The 23,490-nt window shown below is 42.8% G+C and overlaps 1 protein-coding gene across 3 annotated transcripts in view; it reads left to right on the top strand.

Moving 5' to 3' along the window:
- The first annotated feature begins 15,233 nt into the window (after nucleotides 1-15,233).
- Dennd1a (DENN domain containing 1A) overlaps nucleotides 15,234-23,490 on the top strand; it is a 463,593-nt gene continuing 455,336 nt past the window's right edge. For all 3 annotated transcript variants that reach the window (XM_090330613.1, XM_090330611.1, XM_090330612.1), the window contains exon 1: nucleotides 15,234-15,337. In XM_090330613.1, the coding sequence (XP_090186739.1) occupies nucleotides 15,321-15,337 (17 nt within the window). In that variant the 5' untranslated portion in view covers nucleotides 15,234-15,320. The remainder of the gene's footprint in view (nucleotides 15,338-23,490) is intronic.

The following is a 23,490-nucleotide window of genomic DNA, read 5'->3' as shown; positions in this document are numbered from 1 at the left end:
CTTCCTTTCCCTAGCCCACCCAATAGCTTGCCTAGTACCTTCCACATCAACAGTTCATATAGATAGCTAATTAGCAAAGCCCAGCCATTGACTGCCCTGGACTTTCTACCCACTTTAGCTCACATAATCCTCCCCATCAAATGTGGCCACTTTAACAAAGGATGAATGAATGTAGGAGTGATACTCCAAAGAAACTATGTTGAAAATGAACTATACAACTTGTGGGCAGTCACAGGTAAGGAAAACTGGGAGAAAGCAAAGGAAGAGGTGACATTGTCCAAAAAGAAATAAACACGTTACTTGAGTTATGAAATAGTAACCCTCTGTACATCATCTTTATAACAAGAATAAAATATTTAATAAAAAGTAGTCCCTCTATAGTGCCAGCATCTCCTGGGACATCTCCTATGGTTATTATGTTTTAATGCTGGTTCTGGGACTTGAACTCAAGGTGTCATGCTCTCACTTGTCTTTTTGACTCAAGGCTAGCGCTCTACCACTTGAGCCCTACCTGTAGTTCCAGCTTTTTGCTGCTTAATTGGAGATAAAGATTCTCGTAGACTTTTCTAATTGGGTTGCAATTTTCTGGTCTTCCCTCTAAATCTTTGGAGATCAGCAATCTGCACTTCATCAAGACCTTCAGATGATTTTGATAGCTCTGAACTTTGTCAAAAACTGCTGTTAAGAGACTGCGCTGCCTTTGGGGAAGCTATTTGTGTGTGTGTGTGTGTGTGTGTGTGTGTGTGTGTGTGTGTGTGTGTGTGTGTGTGTGGTTGGTTGTAGGGCTTGAACTCAGAGCCTGGGATCAATTCCTGAGCTCTTTTGTTTAAGTCTAGTGCTCTACCATTTTGAGGCACTTCCATTTTCCTTGTGGTTATTTGGAGGTAAGAGTACCATGGATTTCTCTGCTTCGTCTCGCTTTCAATTGTGATCCTCAGATCTTAATTTACTGAGTAGCTAGGATTAGCCACTGGAGTGGCCATCTTTTCTTTTTGTTGGTTGTGGGGCTTGAACTCTGGGCCTGGGTGCTGTCCCTGAGCTCTTCAGCTCAAGGCTGCCTTCCTACCCCTTGAGCCACAGTGCCACTTCTGGTTTTCTGTTAGATAAGAGTCTCACTGACTTTAGTGCCTGTGCTAGTTTTGAACTGGGATCCTCAGATCTCAGCCTCCTGAGTAGCTAGTATTGCAGGCAAGAGCCACTGTGTCAGGCTAGAGTGGTCATTTTTCTTATTCAATAGTGAGTCCTTCTTGACAGGCACCAAGACTAAAGTGTTTTTATTTTAAATTTTCTATTTTTTAGATTGAACCTTATGTGCAAATGGTCTGGTCTCTACTTGTTGGATGAAAATCACAAAGTTAATTAAAAATCAGCCCAGGTGACTTACAGGTTCAAATAGGTGCAACCACCTCAAGTGGATGTTGGAAAATGGGAGCCAGGAAAGGGTTAATAATCTGATAATGTTTTTTTAAAAAATCATCTACTGGTTGTGAGACTTTCCAATAATGAGAAGTCAACACAATTAGACAAGGCACTAAAATTTTTGTGCAGACTGCCAGCTGTCATTCTTCTTGGCTAGCTCAGATCAAAGAAACGTATTTTATCTCCCAAGTTATTAGACACGACAGGGCCATTAAGTAGAGATATTGTCATAAGAAATATGTTGTTTGCTTTGAAAATAAACATCTCACCTTTGCTTCTTTTCCTCTGTGAAAAGCTGAAAGAAATCAAACTAACTTGGGACTTTCCGACGTGCTAGTTTCTTATCATCTTTTCTGCTTATCAGATACAAGATTTCAGTCCTTTCTTCTCCTCTAGTTCCAGGATGTTTCTGGAAGTTGGGACTGTGTGAATGAAACACTACACCAAGGTATCTATTAGCTGTAAGAGAGCCTTGCTTTCCCCAGACATAATCAAATTTCTTGCTGATCCCAACACCCTCTTAGATATCATACTAAGAGCTTATTCTTTGCTTTTCTTCATCTCTAACCTGGTTAGAAAAAGCTCAATCTTCATTTTTCTAGAAGTAACAAGAATACCTGTGTTGATTGGGATTGATAGGTGACATTGTTTAACATTTTTTGTCTGCCTGGGAGCTGAGGGACTCCTGGAGGAAAGACTTTATGTTATTCTGGGCCCAAGGAAGAAAACAGCAACACGAAATGAGGATACTAGGCCAAGGTGTCATGTTGCATATGTGTAATCTCAGCTATGTGGGAGGTGGAGATAGGAGGATCAGGATCCAGGCAGCCCAGGCAAAAGTGCAAGATCCTGTTAGAAAAATAACTAAAGCAAAAGACCTAGGGGCATGGCTCAAGTGACAAAGTGCTGCCTGACAAGTGTGTTCAAATTAATGACTTTACAGAGCTAAGGAATAGTAAAGTATCCTTGGGCTAGCAACACAGGTATGAAGAGGCAAGGAGAACTTTCTGAAATTTGATGGAGCCCTAGCTCACAGTGAATATAAGGAATGTTCCTTCTCTCTGCACCTTCTCCTGCTGTTCCAATTAGCTGAGCTCAACCCAAAGCTCTGGGTATGGGAGCCTGGCTAGGGCAGCTGTAGTGTTTAGCCTTCTCTTTTGGACACAGGGCAGAGTGGCAGGGAGAGAGAAGGGTGGCTCTGAGGTAGCCCAAGGAAGACATGCAGCACACACTGAAACTGTGCCCCCCAAAAAGTGGACACAGCTAGATAAGAAACTCATGGTAGGGCCGGGAGTTTGGCCTAGTGGTTAAAGTGCTTGCCTAGCATGCATGAAGACCCGGGTTCGATTCCTCGGTACCATATATAGAAAAAAGCCGGAAGTGGTGCTGAGGCTCAAGTGGTAGAGCTCTAGCCTTGAGAAAGTCCAAGGACAGTGCTCAGGCCCTGAGCTCAAGCCCAGGACTGGCAAAAAAAAAAAAAGAAACTCATGGTAGTAGGGATCCCATTAACAGCTACACTGCAGCAGGAGAGAGAAGGCTCTGAGGCAATTTACCATCAGCTTCTCTGGCATAATGAGAGAGACTTTATGGCATAATGGGGGAGCCATGGTTGTGGTCCATACAATATCAGTACTAATGAACTCATGTGTTATTCCCACTATGTACTGTGGCTCAAGTGCCCCAGGAAACTATGTCTTGAATTGCAGGAACCCAAGTATACCATTGACTTTTGTGACACTTGGGTCTCAAACAGATGCCTCTGTGTGTGTGTGTGTGTGTGTGTGTGTGTGAGAGAGAGAGAGAGAGAGAGAGAGAGAGAGAGAGAGAGAGAGAGAGAGAGAGAGAGAGAGAAATGGATTCTACTCTATGCTAGGTAAGCACTGTGGTTGGCTGAGTCCTTGTCCTCATTGGGGTATATTTCAACAACACAGTGGGGGTCTTTGTTCCTTCCTATATTTTATGTAAGTTGTCCCTTGGATAGAAGAAAACACAGTAGTTTACTTTGGTATCTTGATATAACTTGAATCCAATACAGAGAACTAGATTACTTCATTTCCAGAGGGTATCAGCTTAAACCTCATTAACAGCGTCTATGACATACTGTCCCAAAATATGGCACCTTGGCAGTTGAGAAAACAGCAGAAGCAAGAAGGTCACTGTGACCATTCCTCTGTCCTTTCCCCTAAAGCAAGTCATAGGTGTCTCAAACCAGAAGTTTCCTCCTATGTCCAGAGGAAAAGAATTAGTCTTATCTCTAGGATGGAGCCAAAATGATGAACCTGAACAAACAGGTCTCATTCCATTCCTCCCAGTTCATCACCATGAAACCATTTCCTTTTGACCTTCATTCACACTTTTCCACCACAGACTAACTCCTCATCAAACCTAAGCAAAAAAAAAAAATCCATATTGTGGGGACCTAAGTCTGTAGTTCATGCTAATCAGAATGCTGAGGTAGAACTTGAACTAAGGGACTGAAGATCAGGCTAGGCATTAACATGAGATGTCATCTCTAAACCACGAACTCACCTACATTTACTCATTTTTTTAGTTCCTATTTCTCAAGAAAACTGACGGCCTCAAAGTCATGTAAATGTATATTCAATAAACCTATTTGTCTGTCTTTCATTATCGGTGCTTCAGTCATGAACTTTAGGGTAAGAAGGAAACATGTTTCTTTTCCCTCTAACACTGTGAATGGTTCCTTCCAGAAGTCAGGTTCCTTAGTTTTTAGGGTTTCCCTCCTCTAACTCAACCTGCTTTGCAAGTATCATGATCATTTGTCATGTTCCTTAATATCATTTCTTCCATGGACTACAAACTCCATGGTAGCTTAGGCTGTCTTTCATTTTCATCTCCCTCAACTCTAATTTCTGTATGATTAGAAAGCCTCTGCTGGGTGCTAGTGGCTTATACCTGTAATCGGAGCTACTCAGGAGATTGAGATCTGACAATTGTGATTGTAGTGCAAAGCCAGTTCTGGTAGGAAAGTGTGAGACTTATTCCCAATTAATTAATAAGCTGTGAGGGGAGCTGTGACTCAAGTGGTAGAGTACTATCCTAAGCACAAAAGCTCGGAGATAGCACCCAGAATTCAAGCTCCAGCAGGCAAACCAACTAAACAACCAATCAACCAAACCAAATCAGACCAAACAGACAAACCAAAAACCTCCTAGAAAAATGTGCTTGTTGGGGGCCAGGAGTTTGGCCTAGTGGTAGAATGCTTGCCTAGTATGCACAAAGACCAGGGTTTGATTCCTCGGTACCACATACATAGAAAAAAAAAGCCAGAAGTGGTGCTGAGGCTCAAGTGGTAGAGCTCTAGCCTTGAGAAAGTCCAAGGACAGTGCTCAGACCCTGAGCTCAAGCCCAGGACTAGCTAAAAAAAAAATGTACTTATCCTCTGAACATTGGTGAATGCAATTCTGAGGAGAGTCATTTAAAATTAATATACTTGAAACACATTTATGTTTACATTTAATTTACAGTAAACACACAGGGCTGGGATCTCAGCTCAAGTGCAGAGTTTCTGCCTAGCAAGTGTGCAAGGCCTTGAGTTCAATATCTAGTATCATCAAAATAATAATAAATAAATGAAGCATACACATTATAAACCTTCACTTTGCTGCTAAGTAGCTGAATGAGTTAAGGTTGGCAAACTAGGTCATGATCCACCTTTGGGAGCCAAACCAAGAAGAGGGACACATTTTTTCTCACCTACTTTTTTTTTTTGCCAGTCCTGGGCTTGAGCTCAGGGCCTGAGCACTGTCCTTGGACTTTTCTCAAGGCTAGAGCTCTACCACTTGAGACTCAGCACCACTTCAGGCTTTTTTCTATGTATATGGTACTGAGGAATTGAACCCGGGTCTTCATGCATGCTAGGCAAGCACTCTACCACTAGGTCAAACTCCCAGCCCCCTCTCCTACTTTTTGCTATTGGGAGTACTTATCTGAACTTGGGTTTAGCTGAGCGTAGGACAGAAGCTCCTCAGAGTCCCTGTTAGAGGCTAGTCCTTCTCAGTTCTATACTTCTGTCTGGGGTTTCAATTACTCTATCAGATCTGTGTGTGTGTGTGTGTGTGTGTGTGTGTGTGTGTGCGTGCGCACATGCACATGTATGTATGGGTACTGTGATTGAACTTAGAGCCTTGCTGGCATTTGAGTCATAGTTCCATATTGGCTTTTTGATGGCTAATTGGAGATAAATCTCACGTACTTTTTTTCCCCTAGCGGGTTTCAAACCACCATCCTCTGATCTCAGTCTCTGGAGTAGTAGGATTATAGGTATAAGCCATTGACCAGGTACATTTAGAATCGAACCCAGGTCTTCGTGCATGCTAGGCAAGCACTCAACCACTAGGCCAAACTCCCGGCCCTCATTTAGTTGTTTTTAAATGGATAGTGACATTCAGTAAGTTCACAGCTTTCAACAAACATCACCACCATCCATCTTCATTCTCTGTCCCCTCAAATGGAAATTCTATTAGACAATGACTCCTTAATCTCCCCTCAACCTTCCACTTGAATTTTATTCCTTTAGGCAATATATGCAAGAAGGATCATACAGTATGTGCCTTTTTCATAACTAGTTTATTTCTCTTAGTTCCAGGCATTCAAGTTCCACCCATGTTGTAGCATGTGCTAATATGTTTGGTCTACTCTGTCAGGTCTGGATTTTCTTATCTCTTGCCTCTGTACCTGAAAAATCTCCTTTGGTGTACCTTCGTTTCTGGAAAGTCTAGTATCTCTCCCATGAGATCCTTGAGTCCTGTTTTTACTCAGGAGTTAAAGACTTTGAGCTCCCCCGTAGCCCCCAGTTTGCCTCCCCAAGAACTAAACAGGGCCTGAACGTCTTTGTTCAGAAGCTGTGCTGACTGGGACGGGTGGGATCCTGTGACAATCCCCACCAAACTCCCAAGCTGACTGCCGACATTTGTGCTGTCAGCAGAATTGCAGAAAATGCAATTCGTGTTGTTAATGAGCAGCTTGTTTGGGTAAACAAACCAGGTGAGGTGAAAAAAGTGATGCTCTCCAGCAGGAAACACAAGCGAACATTAACCAGATGGAGAGCCAGGCGCTTCTACAAGCTTCCTATTCCGGAGGCTCTGGGTGGCTGGAAGGGACATTCTGTACGGCAGGAGCACTGGGACTGTGCACACACCACCTGGCTGGCCTGGTCTTCCTCCTGAGAGAGAAGAGCTGCCCTGTGGCCAACACAACCCTGAGTCTTGCTGGTTCTTTGCCTCATGTCCTGCCCAATCTTTATCAGCTCTATCATCAGTCCTCATAGCACAAAGCAAAATGTGTGTCACTGTTGGGAAAATTGAGGTGCCTAGATGGGAAAGAGGCTTGACCAAAGTCAGGAGAGTGGATTTGAACTCAGGTTCTTCAAGTCCTTGGTCTCATCAATATTCCAGAATCCTGTTAGCTCTTACCCTTGTCTCCCCAGACCCTCTCTAGCTAATAGGGTGTCTGTGGCTCACCACCTTCTTCCCTTAGATTATGGAGTTAAGGAAAGTCTGGATTCCCCCACCCCAGAGGCAGTCTCCAACTGCCCGGTCAGGATGGTGCAATATCTAGAAGTTGTATGAGTAGATCTTTGAGCAGTATCACCATGACACAAAAAATATATACATGTGTGCATATGTGTGCACACACATTTATCTATTGGTTTCAAGAGAAACTGGCTCATCCTTGGAAAATCAATATTTTTGGAGTGTTTATTGTACATCCTAAGAAACTGACTACACAGTACAAACTGTTTGCTAACCTCATGCCATCCAGAACAACACACCCATGCACACACACACACACACACACACACACACACGCACACACACGACTTCACAAATGATTTGACTAATTGCAATGGCTAAATGGGTCCTCAGTATAGACAGAGGCAGGAAGAAGGAGCCAGGCATAGGCTGCAGGCTCAAGTCTACATATGTTTCTCAACATTGTTCAAGAAAATAACCCCAAACTCACATACATTCATCTATTATAAAGCCATGAGTTATTTTCCTGTTAGTATTCAAGGGTAAAGAGTCCATTAAGCTGTCATCGGTCACATAACCAGCAGGAAAAGTTGGGGCAGACAGTTTGGCTTTAGCTGCCCTGAGCACACATGTTCAGCCCCAAGATGAACACTCTCTGGTGACTGCGCACATTCTGCTCTAGCAGCAGAAATCAATTATTCCTACTGCTATTAGAGAGATGATCTGGTTGGAGAGGCCTGCTGTGAATACAGCCTCCATTTACTGCTGAGCTCTTTACATGAATTACATCTTTTTTTTTTTATTATAAGGAAACAGGTTTGGAGAGAGAAAGAGACTGTCGCAGAACCACAGCACAGTTTGTGCTAGCCCAACCTCTGTGCATTTATCCATCTTGCTATCTTGCCTCTCCTGCATGTGCCCTCTATTACAAAATGCTCTCCGTTGTTTTTACTTGTCCCCATTCTGTTATGCAGGCTAGTCTCAAAGTCAAGATCTGCCTGCCCGAGCGTCCTGAGTGTTAATGCCACAGGTGTCTCCCCCATCTAACCTGTCTCCCAGATGTTCAGTGGGTCACATATTCTGTGTGCGGCCCCATGGATGATCTCATTTGTCATCACAGTTCTACAGGGCAAGGGCTTCTATTATCTTAAAACAGCCAAGGAGACTCTGATACTAAGAAAACCAGAGAGGATTTACTGGAAGTCCTCTAGCTCCAGTGTATCAGTGTATGTGAGTGAAGGGAATTTGTTTTCCGCTCAGCTATTCTGTTCTCCCAGCCAGTGACACAAGTGCAGAAGCACAGGGGCACAAGGAGCAAGTGCCTTTGCCAAATTCAGAAGCAGCTTTTCTGAACAACTCAAATCATTCTTTCATGTAGGTAGAAGCTTTTTCCTTTGAATGAAGCAATTATGTTCAAAAAGCAGAAGATAATTTATGCATATTAGCTAATGAGGATGCTGTTCAGGATATTTTTAGCTTAGGGGAGAGAGTGAGAGAAAGAGGAGAAGATGATATGGAATGTTTAGTATAAATGATTTCAGAAGAGGGATCTCTGGAATCAGGTATCCTTAGCATCGCCGCAGCTCTTGTCCCATTTGGCTAGGTGATGGGGCATGGAGGTAAATGGAGACAAATGTTAAAGTGGTACATTTTTGCTATAATTTAAAAAAGAAAAGTAACAGAATAAAAGAGAAGCAATCAATCACATTAACTTAATATGTACTAAGTTCAAATTTATGAAAGCCCTTCTCATATCTTGTTTGCTTATTTATTGTTCTTAGGAATCAAAATGAGAGCTTTGTGGTCATTTACTCAGCAAATGAATATTTACTCAGTATATATTTATTAACTACTGCCTGCAAGACAGGATCTGTATACAATGTTAAGATTTAGATATGGCTGGTGGCTCACTTTTATAATCCTCACTATTGAGGAGGCTGAGATTTGAGGATCAAGGTTCAAAGATAGAGAGGCAGACAAATCCAAAAGATTCTTATTTCCAATCAATCAGTGAAAAAGCCAAAAGTGGAATTGTGGCTTGAGTGGTAGAAAGAACACTATTCTTGAGTAAAAAAGTTCAGAAACAGTATCCAGGCCCTGAGTTCAGTCCTCTGGATGGGTATACATTAAAAAGAAGCCAGAACTGGAGGCTTGGCTCAAGTAGTAGAGCATCAGGCATGAGGGGGAAAAAAAGCCCAGTAACAGCACAAGGTCTTCAGAGTTCAAGCCCCAGTACCATCACACACACCACACACACACACACACACACACACACACACACGCACACACACACACACACACACACACACACACACACGGACAAACCTGAATTTAGGAGAATAATATATTTATTAGCCAAATACCTACTTACTGAATATGAGCAAATAACACACAGTTTCCTTCCTTCCTTCCTTCCTTCCTTCCTTCCTTCCTTCCTTCCTTCCTTCCTTCCTTCCTTCCTTCCCTCCTTCCTTCCTTTCTTTCCTTCTTCTGAGACCAGTACTTGTACTTGGCACCTGCCACTTCATTTACTGGCTAGTGATCTACCAACCAAGCCACATCTCTCACCCCTGGCTTACATTCTTTTTTGGCTTTTTTTTTTCTCCGTTTTTGTGTGCTGGTCCTGGGGCTTGAATTCAGCGCCTGGGCACCAACCCTTAGTTTTTGTGCTCAAAGCTAACACTATAGCACTTGAACTATAGTTCCAATTCTGGCTTTTCTGTTTAATTGGAGACTCTCATCAGAGTCTCATGGACTTCTCTTGTTGGCTTTGAATCTTGGTCCTCAGATAGGCTTAAGGCTCTGGTACCAAGATTGTCTTTCTTGAGGTGGGTAATAGTATCTCCTTTTTTTTTTTTTTGCCAGTCCTGGGCTTGAGCTCAGGGTCTGAGCGCTGTCCTTGGGCTTTCTCAAGGTTAGCACTCTACCACTTGAGCCATTTTCAGTTTTTTTTTTTAATGTATGTGGTACCGAGGAATTGAACCCATCTTCGTGCATGCTAGGCAAATACTCTATCACTAGGCCAAACACCTGGCCACAGCACCTACTTTTTAAGAAATGAACTAAAGTTCAGAGAGTGTATGTAACTTTCCCCAGGCTCACTCATCTAACAATGTGCTGAACTCATAGTCTGTCTGCATTCTTCATGTTGTAGCCCCACATGTACTTTATGAGCTGGAGAGGCAGTTAAGAAAGCTCGGTATGTTCCTGCATATTCCAAACTTATTTAATTATATAACTCCTCCCTTTTGGGTGAGGAGAGTAGCACTTCTATTATTGAGTGGTGAATTCTTTATACAGATGATAATCAACACCAAGAGAACTGAAAAACATATGTCCACAAAAATCTGTGTATAAATGTTCACAGCAGTATTAATCACTTATAATACATCCCCCTCCCAAAGAAGGGTCAGGAGCATAGCCTAGAGATGAAGTGGTTGCTTAGCATGCATGAAGCCCTGGGTTTGATTCCCCAGTACCACATACACAGAAAAAGCCAGAAGTGGTAGTGTAGCTCAAGTCATAGAGTGTTTGAGAAAGCCCAAGGCCCTAAGCCCAGGCCCTAAGTTCAAGCTCCAGAACTGGCAAAAAAAAAAAAAAAGATTTAAATAACCCCCCAAAGAGAAAACAATAAAGGTCTATTCACAGTATGGGGTCCAACAAAATGTCACATAAACGACCTACTAGAATACCATTTGGCAACATAAAGAAGTTCTCATACATGCTCCACCATGAACAGACCTTATGCTAAAGTGAAAGCAGTCAGAGGGAACAGCCACATGTTACATGATTATAAGAAATCTCTGGAATAAATTCATAGAGGTAGGAAATAGATTCATGGTTTCCAGAAGCTGGGGAGGAGAAAAGATGAGTGACCACTAATGGATTTGGGGCTTTTTATTGGAATTGTAGAAGTATTCTGGAATTAGGTAGTAGTGATATGACTAATAAAAAAAACACTTAAGTGCAACACTAAAGGACTGCATTTTATTTTATATATTATTTTTTTCATATATTTTATTGTAATTAATAGAAGGGTTACATTATATTCACCAGATAGAAGGTGCATTACTTCACCTACATTGATACCCTTTCTCATGTCTTGGTCCCCATTTCCCTCCCCCCAAAGGGCTGCATTTTATAATGAATGAAGTAGATCAAAATTTAATAAAATTGGTCAGGAGTTTGGCCTAGTGATAGAATGCTTGCCTAGCATGCACAAAGACTCAGGTTTGATTCCTCTGTACCACATACATAGAAAAAGCTGGAAGTGGTGCTGTGGCTCAAGTGGTAGAGTGCTAGCCTTGGGGAAAGCCCAGGGATAGTGTTCATGACCTGAGTTCAAGCTCAAGGACTGGCAAAAATTTAATAAAAATTAAAAAAAGAATATAGTTACATCTGCATGCAGGTGGCTCATGCCTACTTGTTCAGGAGGCTGGTATCTGAGGATCTTGATTTGAAGTCATTTGTAGGCAGGAAAATCTATGAGATGCTAGCTACAACTAATTACTCAAAAGCCGGAAGTAGAGGCATGGCTCAAATGATAGAACATCAGCTAATGGACAGTGCCCACACGCACACACACACACACAACCAAACCACAACTTAATGTATTAGGTACAATAACAGATCTCAGAATCCTAGCCCACAGACCTATAATGAGGGGGGAACAGGGGACTTGGGGGAAAGCAAAGTCCTTTACTCATTAAGCAGAAAAATCAAATAGGTCCAGTGGTAGAATTTGAGGAGCATCATGGCATCAGTGCAGGTGGCATCACACCCTTTGTTTGACTTTTTTATCTGCTCCATCTGCTTAGCCTATTTTGACAATAGTGGAGAAGGCAAACCCCTTCTCTCACCAGAAGGTTTTAGTTCTAATAATTGATGGACTTGGCAGAGAGGCCTCATTTTATTTGAATGACATCAGATTCAACTAAGTTTAAAGAAATTATATGCCAACAAACCACTACATTATAAAATTTTAGAACTGAAAGTAAATTGGGAGAGAGATTACTTGATCTGTCTTTGGTTAGGATGCACTGAAATCCAAAGAAAATGCAGACTCCTGTCCAAGGTCACAGACCCATGCTTGGCTGAGACTGTTGGCCATCTTGCAATATCGGTCCTCCCCTTGTTTCCTGGAAATGCCAGCCACTGCCTTCAGCTGTGCACATGATTGTCCGGAATAAAGGCCAGATTTCCTAGTGAGATGAGGTTGCATGACTAAGTTCTACGCAGTTGACCAGTCATAGAAATGGTATGAGCAGCTCCTGGGAAATACACAAAGGCCAGAGTTTGGGGGTAGACATGCCTTTCTTCCTGCTGCTGGGTTGCAGATTAGATAGCTAGAGTTCAAATAGCCATTTCAGACCATAAAGTGGAAACTGCATTTGTAGAATAAGAGAACAATAAGAGAATTCTAGTTCTCTGATAAGTATGGAGTTGTCATATCAGCTTTGGAATGTTCATCTTTACATTTTGGGGGTTGGGGCTGGAATAGGGTCCTGAACTCCGGACCTCACATTGCTAGACTGAAACCCTATCACTTCAGCCATGTCGACAGCCCAGGGTTTTGCTAGTTATTTTGGAGTTTCATCAAACTTTTCTGCTCAGGCCAACTTTGGAGATCTTCTATATCTCAGCCTCCTGAGTAGCTAGGTTTGAAAGCGTGAGCCTCCAAGACTCAGAATTATTTCTACAACTTATGTGAAGGGAAAATGGATTTCTCTCTTTTCAACTAGTGTTATTTGTCTTCTATCATTTACAGTAGAATTCTGACTGCTATGGTTAGAATGTAAACCATAAAGTTTAGTTGCTAACTCATGCCTCCTGAATTCAAGCATAGAACTAGTTATTGTGCTTATCATCGTCACTAATAAATATCATCAGTGAAGTAAAAATCAGTGGTACAGTACTTGCAAGAATGAGGCTCTGGGTTTGATTCTCATTACTGAAAACAATCAAATAAACATTAATAATACAGAGTTAAATGACACTAAGTGTCTTGTATATGCTAGCCACTATGCATTTAGTAAGTTTCACTACCTCATTTAATTCCCATGTGAAGTCAATAAAATAAGTCTATTATTATCATCATTTTTATTTTATAAAGAACTTGAGGCAATGAGAAATGAACAACTTGCCCAAAGTCATTTACATCGTAAGAGGCAGAGGTGAGATTTGAACTTAGGCAGGCTGGTTCCAGAATCTTCACTTTTAACCTCCACATGTCCTAGTCTTTAGAATTTGAGTTCCTGGTTGTTCTCTCTACCATTTTACAGAAGAGAAAAAGGAAAGAAACAATTGTCTTATTTGCTTAGCATCACTCTAAGAGTCAGTGCTGTAGCCAGCATTTGAGGCCAGACTCCTAACTCCCAGTCTGTGTTCTCCCCAGACCTCCATGCTATCTCTGGGACCACCTGGGCAGACACAGAAGCCCCACTCTTGGCCTCCCCATTCAACACACACACACACACACACACACACACACACACACACACACACACACACACACACACACACACACACACACACACACACACACACACCCCAGCAGGCACTCAGACATTTTTGTGGCCAGGATGGCTACAACTTCCTTTGAAAAGCAGCCAGTTTTTGCCCTCTACCAAATAACCTTGTTTTATTTATAGTCTCCTGCTCAGAGCTTTTGAACTGACTGTTCTTTCCAGGGAAGATCTTGATAACAACTGTTACTTGGAAAGGGTTCATAGGAATCAAGGTGACTAACCACCACGGAGACCCTGCTTGTCTAGCAGAACTTTGCTCCTGAGGGTGTTTATAAGTTGGTGTTGGTGTCTGGGTGCAAAGACTTTGAATTGAAGGTGTCAGTTTGGACAGTTTTACTTTTAAAATTTTAATTTATAAAAGTTCATCCTTTGCCTCCAACCGCCTCCAGGTAAAGACCAAAGAGAGAAATTGTCTTTTTCCAGAAGGCAGCTGTAAAATAAGGAGAATTTTCTACTAATTTACCTTGTTTTCTTTGCTCCTTGCCTGGCTGGGGCCTTAGGATGAGTCAGAATGAATTTAGAAGACCTAAAATGTCAAATGGGATGAATGGCATTTCAGGAATCTGGAGGGAAAGGAAGAGGGGGGGGAAGGAAGGAGGAAAGAGGGAAGAGGCAAGAAAAGAGAGAAAAAGAAAGGCTAGCTTTAAAGTGACCTCAGTTTATGGTGTCTTCTGGCCTGGGGCCAAAGGTGCCACCCTAACAGTGTCTGTCACATGTGTCTGGTATTAGTCAGCTTTGTTGTTAATCCTGGTGGCAGTAGTTACTGTTTGTGTCATCGTGGGGATTTATCCGTTTTCTCTGTAAAATGGGAGAATAAACTCAAAGTTGAGTATTGTGCGGGTGGGCGTGGTGAATATGGTGTTCGGTTCAGGAAGGACACACTCTTCTCACGGTTGGCTTTCCGTTCACTCTAGGCTTGGAGGGAATTAAGTTGGGGGCAAGGATAGGCAGCAGGTTAGTCATTCAGGCCCTCAAATACTTTCATTTGTGTTCATTTATTGTGGTCACATGATGTTTCTATAGGGGAGCCCCCTCCCCCCAACCCCCCCCACCTGACTGGTAAAGGAAGCAGAGGCCTGGTGAAGGGCAGACCTGAGCCTCCTCAGGGGTCTTTCAAGTCCCCGAGTGGCATTGCTGTGCGTGTATGTGGTCTCCGCAAAGGTCGGAGAAGGAGGACGGGGTGTTCCGGGATGGCGGGGCAGCGCTCGGGGCGGCAGACGGGAGGGTTTCTGAGGAACTCACTGAAAGCTGTGGCGTTTTAAAGGAAAAGCTGGTATTTCCTTCTGAGGCCTGAGTGCCAGAGCGAGTAGATGGGAGGTGTCCCCCGGAGAGGCATGGCTGAAGGCTTCTTCCCTGGGTGGGGGCGGGAAGAGGTCAGGGGCGAGAAGCGCCAGCTCTCACCAGCGTGAGCTTCGGGAAAGCCGGGAGAGCTGCGCGGATCCCGGCCCCGCCCCTGGCCGCGTTCCGGCCCCGCCCCTGAGCTGAGGCCGGAGAGCTGACCGACCCCGCGGTTCCCGCGCCCGCCTCTCGAGAGCGGACTACATTTCCCAGCAGCCCCTGAGCACGGTAGCGCGGGCGGGAGGGGGCGGTGGTGTGAGAGGCGGAGGGGGCGGCGCGCGCCGGGTACGCGCGCTGCCGACCATGGCGTTCGCCTGGCCAGAGCGAGCACATTAACCCCGGGAGGCGGCGGCGGCGGCGGCGGCGGCCGCAGCAGCAGCAGCGGCAGCGGCGTGGGAGCGAGCCTCGAGCGGGCGGGCCCCAGCCGGAGGGAAGGGAGGAAGGGGCGGGGAGAGCGCCAGAGGGAGGCCAGTCGGCCGCGGGCGGGCGGGCAGCGCAGCGCCAAGCGGGGCCCGCGGGCCCATGAGGAGGCCCGGGGACCATGGGCTCCAGGATCAAGTGAGTGCGGTCGGGCGCGGGGAGGCGAGGCCGGGTCGGGGCTGCAGGCCGCGGGCCGCGCGGGGGACTTGTTGCTGGGACCGGAGGGGGCGCCCCGCGTGCCGGCGTCACGCGGGGAGGGGGGCGGTTGCCATGGCAATGCGGGGAGGCGCGGAGTGCGCGGGCTTGGAGGGGCGCGGGTGGTCAGGTGTCCCCTCCTCACCTGAGGGCGGGATCAGCTGAGGTTCTCGACGTCCCCCTCCCCCCTCCGGGTTTACCAAGAGCCCCAGAAAACGGTCAGGCAACTGTTGAGAAGGGGAGTGGGAAATCTCCGGAGCAAGTCCTCTGATGGGTGTGTTTGGGTCCCCCCCACCCCACATCTCCCCAGGATTTGGTAGGTCTTGAGAGGTTGCAGCCTGGCTGCTTGAGGCCTGCGGCCGGAGCACAAGTGGTGTGGGTTCTGGAGGGGAGAGGAGGAGGGGAGGGGACCTGAATGGCCTGAGGAGAGGCCCTGCCTTCTCTCTCCTATTTCCCCCTCTTATCTGAGAGTCTCAGCTGGGGCCAAAGGCTCTGAAGGAAGATACCTCTGTGTTGTAACTGAGCACCTGATCTTGATAGCCTTTCGGATGGCATTGTTATCCAGTGTGGCAAATTCCTTCCTTCCTTCCTTCATTTTCAATCCCCGGTGAGGATTTAGTTGTGTGTGTGTGTGTGTGTGTGTGTGTGTGTGAAAAATGACACTTGTAGCTTCAGAACTCAGTGAAACATTGTTGCCCTCCTTCTGGGCTGAGAAGTTGACTTTGGAAAGTGCAACTTTGGTGTGGTCCAATTTGGGTGTGTTGCTTTGGATTCTAGCTCCTTAGCCAAATCTTCTACTGACCTCTCCCTTCTTCAGCTCCAAATCATGAGATGCTTTATTTCTAATCTCTAACAAATGTTCACTTTTTCTCTATGAGTAATTCAGTTATTTAAGGGCATTTAAAAACAAGAGTTGACGCAGCTGAGGCTTTCCATAAAACAGCCTTCCTGGGACACTTTAAACCCTCCTGTAGGAAAGATGGTGGAATGTGTTTATTTCAGCATTTTGAGAACTGTACTAGAGAAGTTTAAAAAGAGAAGTACCTCAAGGTTGAAACCTAATAATTATTCAAATATGGCATCTGTGTCCAGGTGATACCATGCAGTGTGACCCTTGCCCAGCCTTACATTCCCCAGTGGTTAGGTTTCTCATTTACAAAATGTGTTGCCCTAAGACATCTGCTAAATGAAATTAGGAAAGTCTGCTTATGGAGATGAATATGGAAAGTTAATGAACTGTGGACTTGTGAAAATGAGGTGTGGGAGGGGGGTTAGAAGCATGTTCTACACAAGAACTTGATGTGATGAGAAGGTAAAAGCTAGAGTTTGTGAAGTAATGGCATTAGAAGGCACTCCCAAGTTTAAGTCTAGTTTCCACGTAAGAGCTGTAAACTTGGAAACACTTCCCAAAAGCCAGTCATAGAGAATGTGTGAGGATGCCTATCTTTCTTGTTAACTGAAAAGTTCAGGAACTTGCCTGATGGAAAGCAGCTATTATAACAAATCAGCATTAAAACTTCACCAGAAAGCAGAAGTTGGTGACTAGCTGTCTGATTTCCTCTGTTGCTCTGTATGGTAGCAGATTGACAAGTAGATTTTTCAAGTATGGTTTGTGGAACCTATCATGGTAGTATCTGGGCCCTTGGGTTAGGGAATTTACTACAGCATGAAATTGCAATAAGCATGAAATTAGTATGAAGAGTGGCTTTACTGATCTTAAAACTAGACTATGCTGTGGTGGAAACAGGCTTGGGGAATATGTTAGCTTGTGAAACTGAAAAAATATGGAAGGAGAAGTAATGAAAAGTAGTTGTGATTTATGTTGACTTTTGATTATGCAACATCTGCTTGTAGTTAGGAATAGGGATGGACATTGGTGAGGAAATTGTCTACTTAGGTACACCCTTCTTCAATAGAGAAAACAGCTTTGGCAACTACTAGACATTCCATCCTGGCAGTACAGAACAGACATTAGCTCAAGATGTATACTAGTTGAGGTAGAAGGTATGTATGCAAGCTCCAGTATTTAGGATGAAGTGGTGGTAGAAGCCAGATAGTTCATTGCTATCCAAGCACTAGAACATTGTCTATTTTTTCTTGAATGCCATGTGGCCTTAAAGGTACATGTTGAATCAGATTTGGGTTCAAATTCCACTCTTTCTCATGCTATCTATGAAATTTGTACAGACTATAAGTCTCAATTTGGGTTTCCCTCAGGGGACTGGAAGGGGGGCGGCTCTGGCTTTATCCAGGTTGCAGGATTATTATGATTAGTAAAGATAGTAGCAACATGAATCCCAGGCCATATTAAAAATGAAGTAATTGTTTTCTTTTGTATCTTCTTATCAAGAGACTAAGAGCATCTGGTATATTTGTGCTAGAAATATCAGAGAAATGGATGTTTCACTTCCTGGAGGATAAAGCTTTAATGATCAATGAATTAAAACTGTTAACATAGGCCGGGAGTTTGGCCTAGTGGTTAAAATGCTTGCCTAGCATGCATGAAGACCCAGGTTCGATTCCTCGTACCACATATATAGAAAAAAGCCGGAAGTGGTGCTGAGGCTCAAGTGGTAGAGCTCTAGCCTTGAGAAAGTCCAAGGACAGTGCTCAGGCCCTGAGCTCAAGCCCAGGACTGGCAAAAAAAAAAAAAAAAAAGAAAAAGAAAAACTGTTAACATAAAGAGCAGGACTTAACATTGTTGCATTACTGAAAATAAATGTTGATTAAAACAATACTTGTGTGTAATTGTGAAGCTGATGTCTTGCTGTGTATGCTCAGTGGCAAAGCATGTGGATTTTTAGGCATGGGTGGTAAGATTTTTGTACTTGATCAGACTTTCAAGCTAAGGCTGATTGCATACAATCTCTGTCAGGCATCATGGTAATGCTTAACATGAAGTAGTTCATCTAATCCTCAGAACTGTCTGATGGTGCTATTAATTAACCACATTTTTTTCAAATGAAAGAATGTATGTAACTCAGGCTGGGTGTGTAGCCCAGTGGTAGAGTGCTTGCCTAACATGCACGAAGTCCTGGGTTTGATTCCTTGATATCATATATATAGTAAAAGCTGAAACTAGTGCTGTGACTCAGATGGTAGAGCGCTAGACTTGAGAAAGCTCATTGACAGTATGCTGGCCCTGAGTTCAGGCACCAGGACTGGCAGTCAGATGCTGTCACATGCCATTAATCTATAAGGTCTTTAAGTCTTTAAGGTCAGGAACCCTGTCTTGTTGCCAAGTCCCTATTCCCCTAGCACCATCTGCACCTCCAGCCTAGGTCAAATGTTCCTCATTGGCATTTCTGTGGCCTCTGGTGTTTGGCACTATGATAGTGGTCATAGAAGACTGAATTTGAGTATGATTGTTAGGACCATAAATAAGTTTTCCACTAAGACTGAGTTCCTTGATTTTAATGCATGTAATGTTAAAAGACCAGTTTTCTATGGAAACTATTTATTGTTTGTTAGTGGTAGTGGTGGTGGTGGTGGGGGTGAATTCAGGGCCTGCACGCGGTGAGTTGTCAGTGACAACTGAGCCCCCTTTGCTCAAGGCTACGGTTCTACTACTTTGAGCCATAGCATCACTCTTGGTTTTCTGATGGCTAATTGCAAATAAGAGTCTCATGGTCTTTCCTGCCAGGACTGGCTTTGAACTAGGATCCTTAGAGCTTAGCCTCCTGAGTAGCTAGTGTCTAGCTTCTATTAGAACTCTTAGCTTCCTGAGTAGCTAGTGTCTAGCTTCTATTAGAACTCTTGAAGAAGAGTTTTTTTTTGTATTTGTAAGTTTAAGACAGATTTCCCTGGTTTAGGAAGACTCCCTTATTTTCACTAAAAAAAAAATTAGTTGTATTCACTTTAATAAAAGAATATTACCTTGCCTCAAACCAAACGTGCAATTGACAAAGGAACAAGAAGCTCACTCATGTGTAGGTAGTACCTTGGGAACCTAAATCTTAAGTTGGAGCAGACATTTTTTTTTTTTCCTGGAGGGATGAAAGGAGCAGTCGTAAGTGACAACCTTTGACAGGTATGTTTAAATCTTATTTAGTGTTTGAGTGATCCTGGTGGACCAGAATGTGGTTAATATGAAGCAATTTAACTGATAATGCAGACACACAGCAGGAAACTGTGGCAGTTTAATATTGTTTGTGGTGACATCCTAGAAATTGCTTCCAGGCACCAAATACAGGAAATGGGTTGTAAGCAATAGAAGGAAGTATTCTAAGTGAGTTTGAAGAGACCTGACATTTATGGATTTAGAGGAAGGCATACTGTAAGATGTGAAGGTGAAGGGACAGGAGAGGGCAATCAAATTGGCCTTGTGGTGGCATTTATTTTGCATTATCCTGTATACTTGTTTTCTGTCTCTGTCAAGGTATGAACTCTTTGAAGTTGGTATCCCAAGAAATTTATGTTTATTCATTGTTCTGCTACTGTAAACTAGAAACGTTAGAACATATTAAGCATGTAAAAAATGTTAGCCCTTACTATCAAAATAGGTAATAAAACTGTGCCTGGTAGTGTGTTGAGTACTAGGGACACAAAAATGAAAAGTTTTTTATGTTCTTCAAGGGTTTCTAAAGAAGTCTAACTGAGTGCACATCCTGCAGGCTTCTTACCACAATGCCCCAAGTCTAACAATTGCTACGGTTACATTGCAGCTAGAGTCAAATATGTGATGAAATGAAGGAAAAGGGAGGGGCCTTCAAGAAAGGAAGGCTTCAAGGAAGTGAGAGATGAGTAAGGGTCTGAAAGGGTAGGGGCGGTAGCAGAGTGGAGGGAGTGGCATGTATTAGTACATACATGGTCTACTGGTAAAATAAAAACAGTACCATTTGTTTAAATGTTGGAAATTATGTTGGACATAGGGGTTATCTCGTGAGCAGGCCAGATTCATACATACTCATGGTGCTTTCAATCTGGTGTTTCTGATATTAACTGATTGCCAAATTATATGGATGTGTTATAAAGCAGATGACAGAGGTGAGAATGGTTGTCCTATTTTAGAAAAGCATGATGAGGGATGGCTTCACTGTGGAGGTGATATTGAGGTGAAACTAAAAGAATAAAGAGGTATTAGTCATGTCAAGATCTGGGCAAGACTTAATATTGAGGTACCAGGGCCCTGGAGCCAGAAGAACCCTGGACAGATTTCAGGAACTCTTGTGGGTATTATAAGGTGTAGTTGACAGCAAAGAGACTTGAAGTAAGATCAGAGAGCTTGGGTGTGGTCTTAAGTCATGGTAACCTGAATACTGCTTTCCTAAGGTATAATTCACATACTATAAAATTCATTTTTTGGAAGTAAATGTTTTATTTTGTTTCTTTCTTTTTTTTTTAAATACCATATCCACAGAAATATAATAGGCTACCACTGTCTAATTCTGAAATGTATTCCAGAAAGAAACCCCATACTTATTAGCAGTTATTCCACATTCTCTCAGGTTCTTTCAGCTTAGGCAACTCAATAGCTATAGATTTTTCCTTTTGTAGGCATTTCGTATGACAGAATAATACATAACCATTTGTGTATTTAGCCGCTTTCATTTAGTTTAATAATTTATTCACGTTTGAGCATGGGTGAATGTTTCATTAGTTTTTATTGCTGAGTAGTGTTCTATGTGGATGTACCACTTTTTTTTTTTTTTTTTTTTTTTTTCAGCCAGCCCTGGGTCTTAAACTTGGGGCCTGAGCACTGTTCTTGGGCTTTCTCAAGGCTAGAGCTCTACTACTGGAGCCACACCAGAAACTTTTTTCTATATATGTGGTACTGAGGAATCGAACCTGGGTCTTTGTGCATGCTAGGCAAGCACTCTTGCACTAGACAAAACTCCCAGCTGGATTTACATTTTGCTTATCCATTTGTCATTTGTCAGTTGTTAGGTACTTGAGTTGTTTCTTCTTTTTCACTTAGGAATACTATTGCGAACATTTTGTGTGGACAGTTCCATTTCTCTTGGGTATAAACCTAAGCATAGAATTGCTGGGTTATATTTGGTAACTTTGTTTCACATTTTGAGGAACTGCTATAATTGTTTTCCAAAATAGCTGCACTTTGTGTGAAATATCTCCTTATGGCTTTGATTTGGCCTATTAGTTGCATAGAAAACATAGGATCAGAATAGACTAGAGACAGGTATCTCAGAAGAGGTTAAGACTTGAACTGAACTAAAGAAGGGATTCTTGGAGAAGGGAGGAGGGAGTCCCAGAGGAAGAATAGTGGAAGTTATTTATGACTTGAAAGTGGAGATAAACACATTACATTGTTGTTAAGTACAGAGAAACAGCCTTGACTTCTTATGTAGCTTTGCTCCTGTCTTTTTTTTTCTTTTGGATTGCTCTTTAAAGATCCTATTACCAAAATGGTAGACTTGTTTCTTGTGGTTGGTTGTACAACACATACATCACTGCTTTGTGATGAGGTTAGGTTGGGATGTGGTTTCCTTTTCTGGCCTTCTCTCTATAATGCCTCTTCTCTTTCCTCTTTCTAGCACAGTGCTTCCCTTCCAGCCCTCATGAGAGACTGTAGAAAGACTTGCAGTGGTGGAATAGAATTTTTCCTGGAGACCAGCCTCTCATGATTTTTCTGAAAGCTGCATTGGTACTATCCCATCACTCTACTTCTTAGCCATTGTGGTCAGCTTGTAGAGGTCAAAGGTTCAGTCTTTTTCCTGGCCCTAGGGGGACTAATCTCTGGACTTGCAACATCTGTTTTGCTTAGAAGGACTGTTGGGGCTTGGTAAGAGAAGTGAGAAAAAGAAAACAAAGTTGTCTTTTGTTACTGGAACCCATACCTGTTCTTTCCAATTATAGTCATGTGACCCAGAAGGACATTTTTGCCAATGATGAATTATATATACAACTGATGGTAGTTTCATAAGATTATATTGCTAGTCATGTAGTAGCCTCAGCTTAGTAAATACTGCAGTGCTTCTACAATCAAATTGCCTAATGATAATGTCCATTGTCATTATTTCTAAGAATGTGTTTCAGTGTTAAAAACTCAGTGTTTGACTGTCTGTAGGATTTGTGAAGGAGCCAAGTAAGAATAAAAAATGATTAAAGTAAGTTGGATGCCAGTGGCTCATGCCTGTAACCCTAGCTACTCAGGAGGCTGAGAACAGAGGATCATGGTTCAGAGCCAGTCTTAGTAGGAAAGTCCATGAGATTCTTATCTTCAGTTAAGAGAGTGATACCTTGGCTCAAAGTGGTAGAGCACTAGCTTTGAGCAAAATGGCTCAGGACAGTACCCAGGTCCTGAGTTCAAGACTCACGATCAACAGTAACAACAACAATAAAAATGATTAAAGTAGAAACAAAGAACCAAAAATACGTTCAGAATACATATATTTCCACTGAAAAGACAGGTGATGTTCTAAGAGTTCTCTTGGAACTTCGTTGTGGCATTTAGAATATACTTTTCTCTTAGAGATACTGTTAAGTGCCTGTCAAGGGCAAAGGCGTTCCAGGCAAGGGAACTGTGCCAAAGTCATAGAAGGATAAGAAGTATAGCCGTGCAATAGTGAATATGTATATACTGACAATAGAGAATGAGCTTGAGAAAAAAGTTATTTCATTGGGACCTGGTACCATTCAAAGGGCTGCATTAAGGATGTGGTAAGGACAGATTTAAGGATACATTAAGATCAGATTTAGGTTTTCATGTTCATTACCCTGGCAGCAGTAATTCTAAGCAGTGATAAGTCTGGCTTATGCAAGATGACCTGTTGGAATGTGAGAAAAATATGTTAGAAATATTATTTATTTTCATATCAACTTTCAAAATTTTTCTGTTTTATAATGATGGGTACGGTAAGGCATTGTTACAATTTTTAAGTGTATATGTGTGTATATATGTAATATATATGTTATGCTCAATCTTTTACTGAATGGATGAATGGGGGAAAATAGGAGCTGAATTATAGAGTACTGTGTAATCGTTTATATTGTTACTTGAAGATCAAGTCCTGAAGTAAGGTTTTGGCAGTTGAAAGAAAAGGGATTGCAGAGAGCTTTTAGGTAGAATTGACAAGACTTGGTAAAAATTACATGTGAGACACAAAAGAAGAATCAAGGATGATCTGCCTAAGGTA

The sequence above is a fragment of the Megascapheus bottae genome, chromosome 3, assembly GCF_031878675.1.
Source record: "Megascapheus bottae isolate mThoBot1 chromosome 3, mThoBot2.hap1, whole genome shotgun sequence".
Taxonomy (NCBI): Eukaryota; Metazoa; Chordata; class Mammalia; order Rodentia; family Geomyidae; genus Megascapheus; species Megascapheus bottae.
Note: the sequence above shows the minus strand (reverse complement) of the source record. Positions and strands in the feature narration are given on the sequence as shown.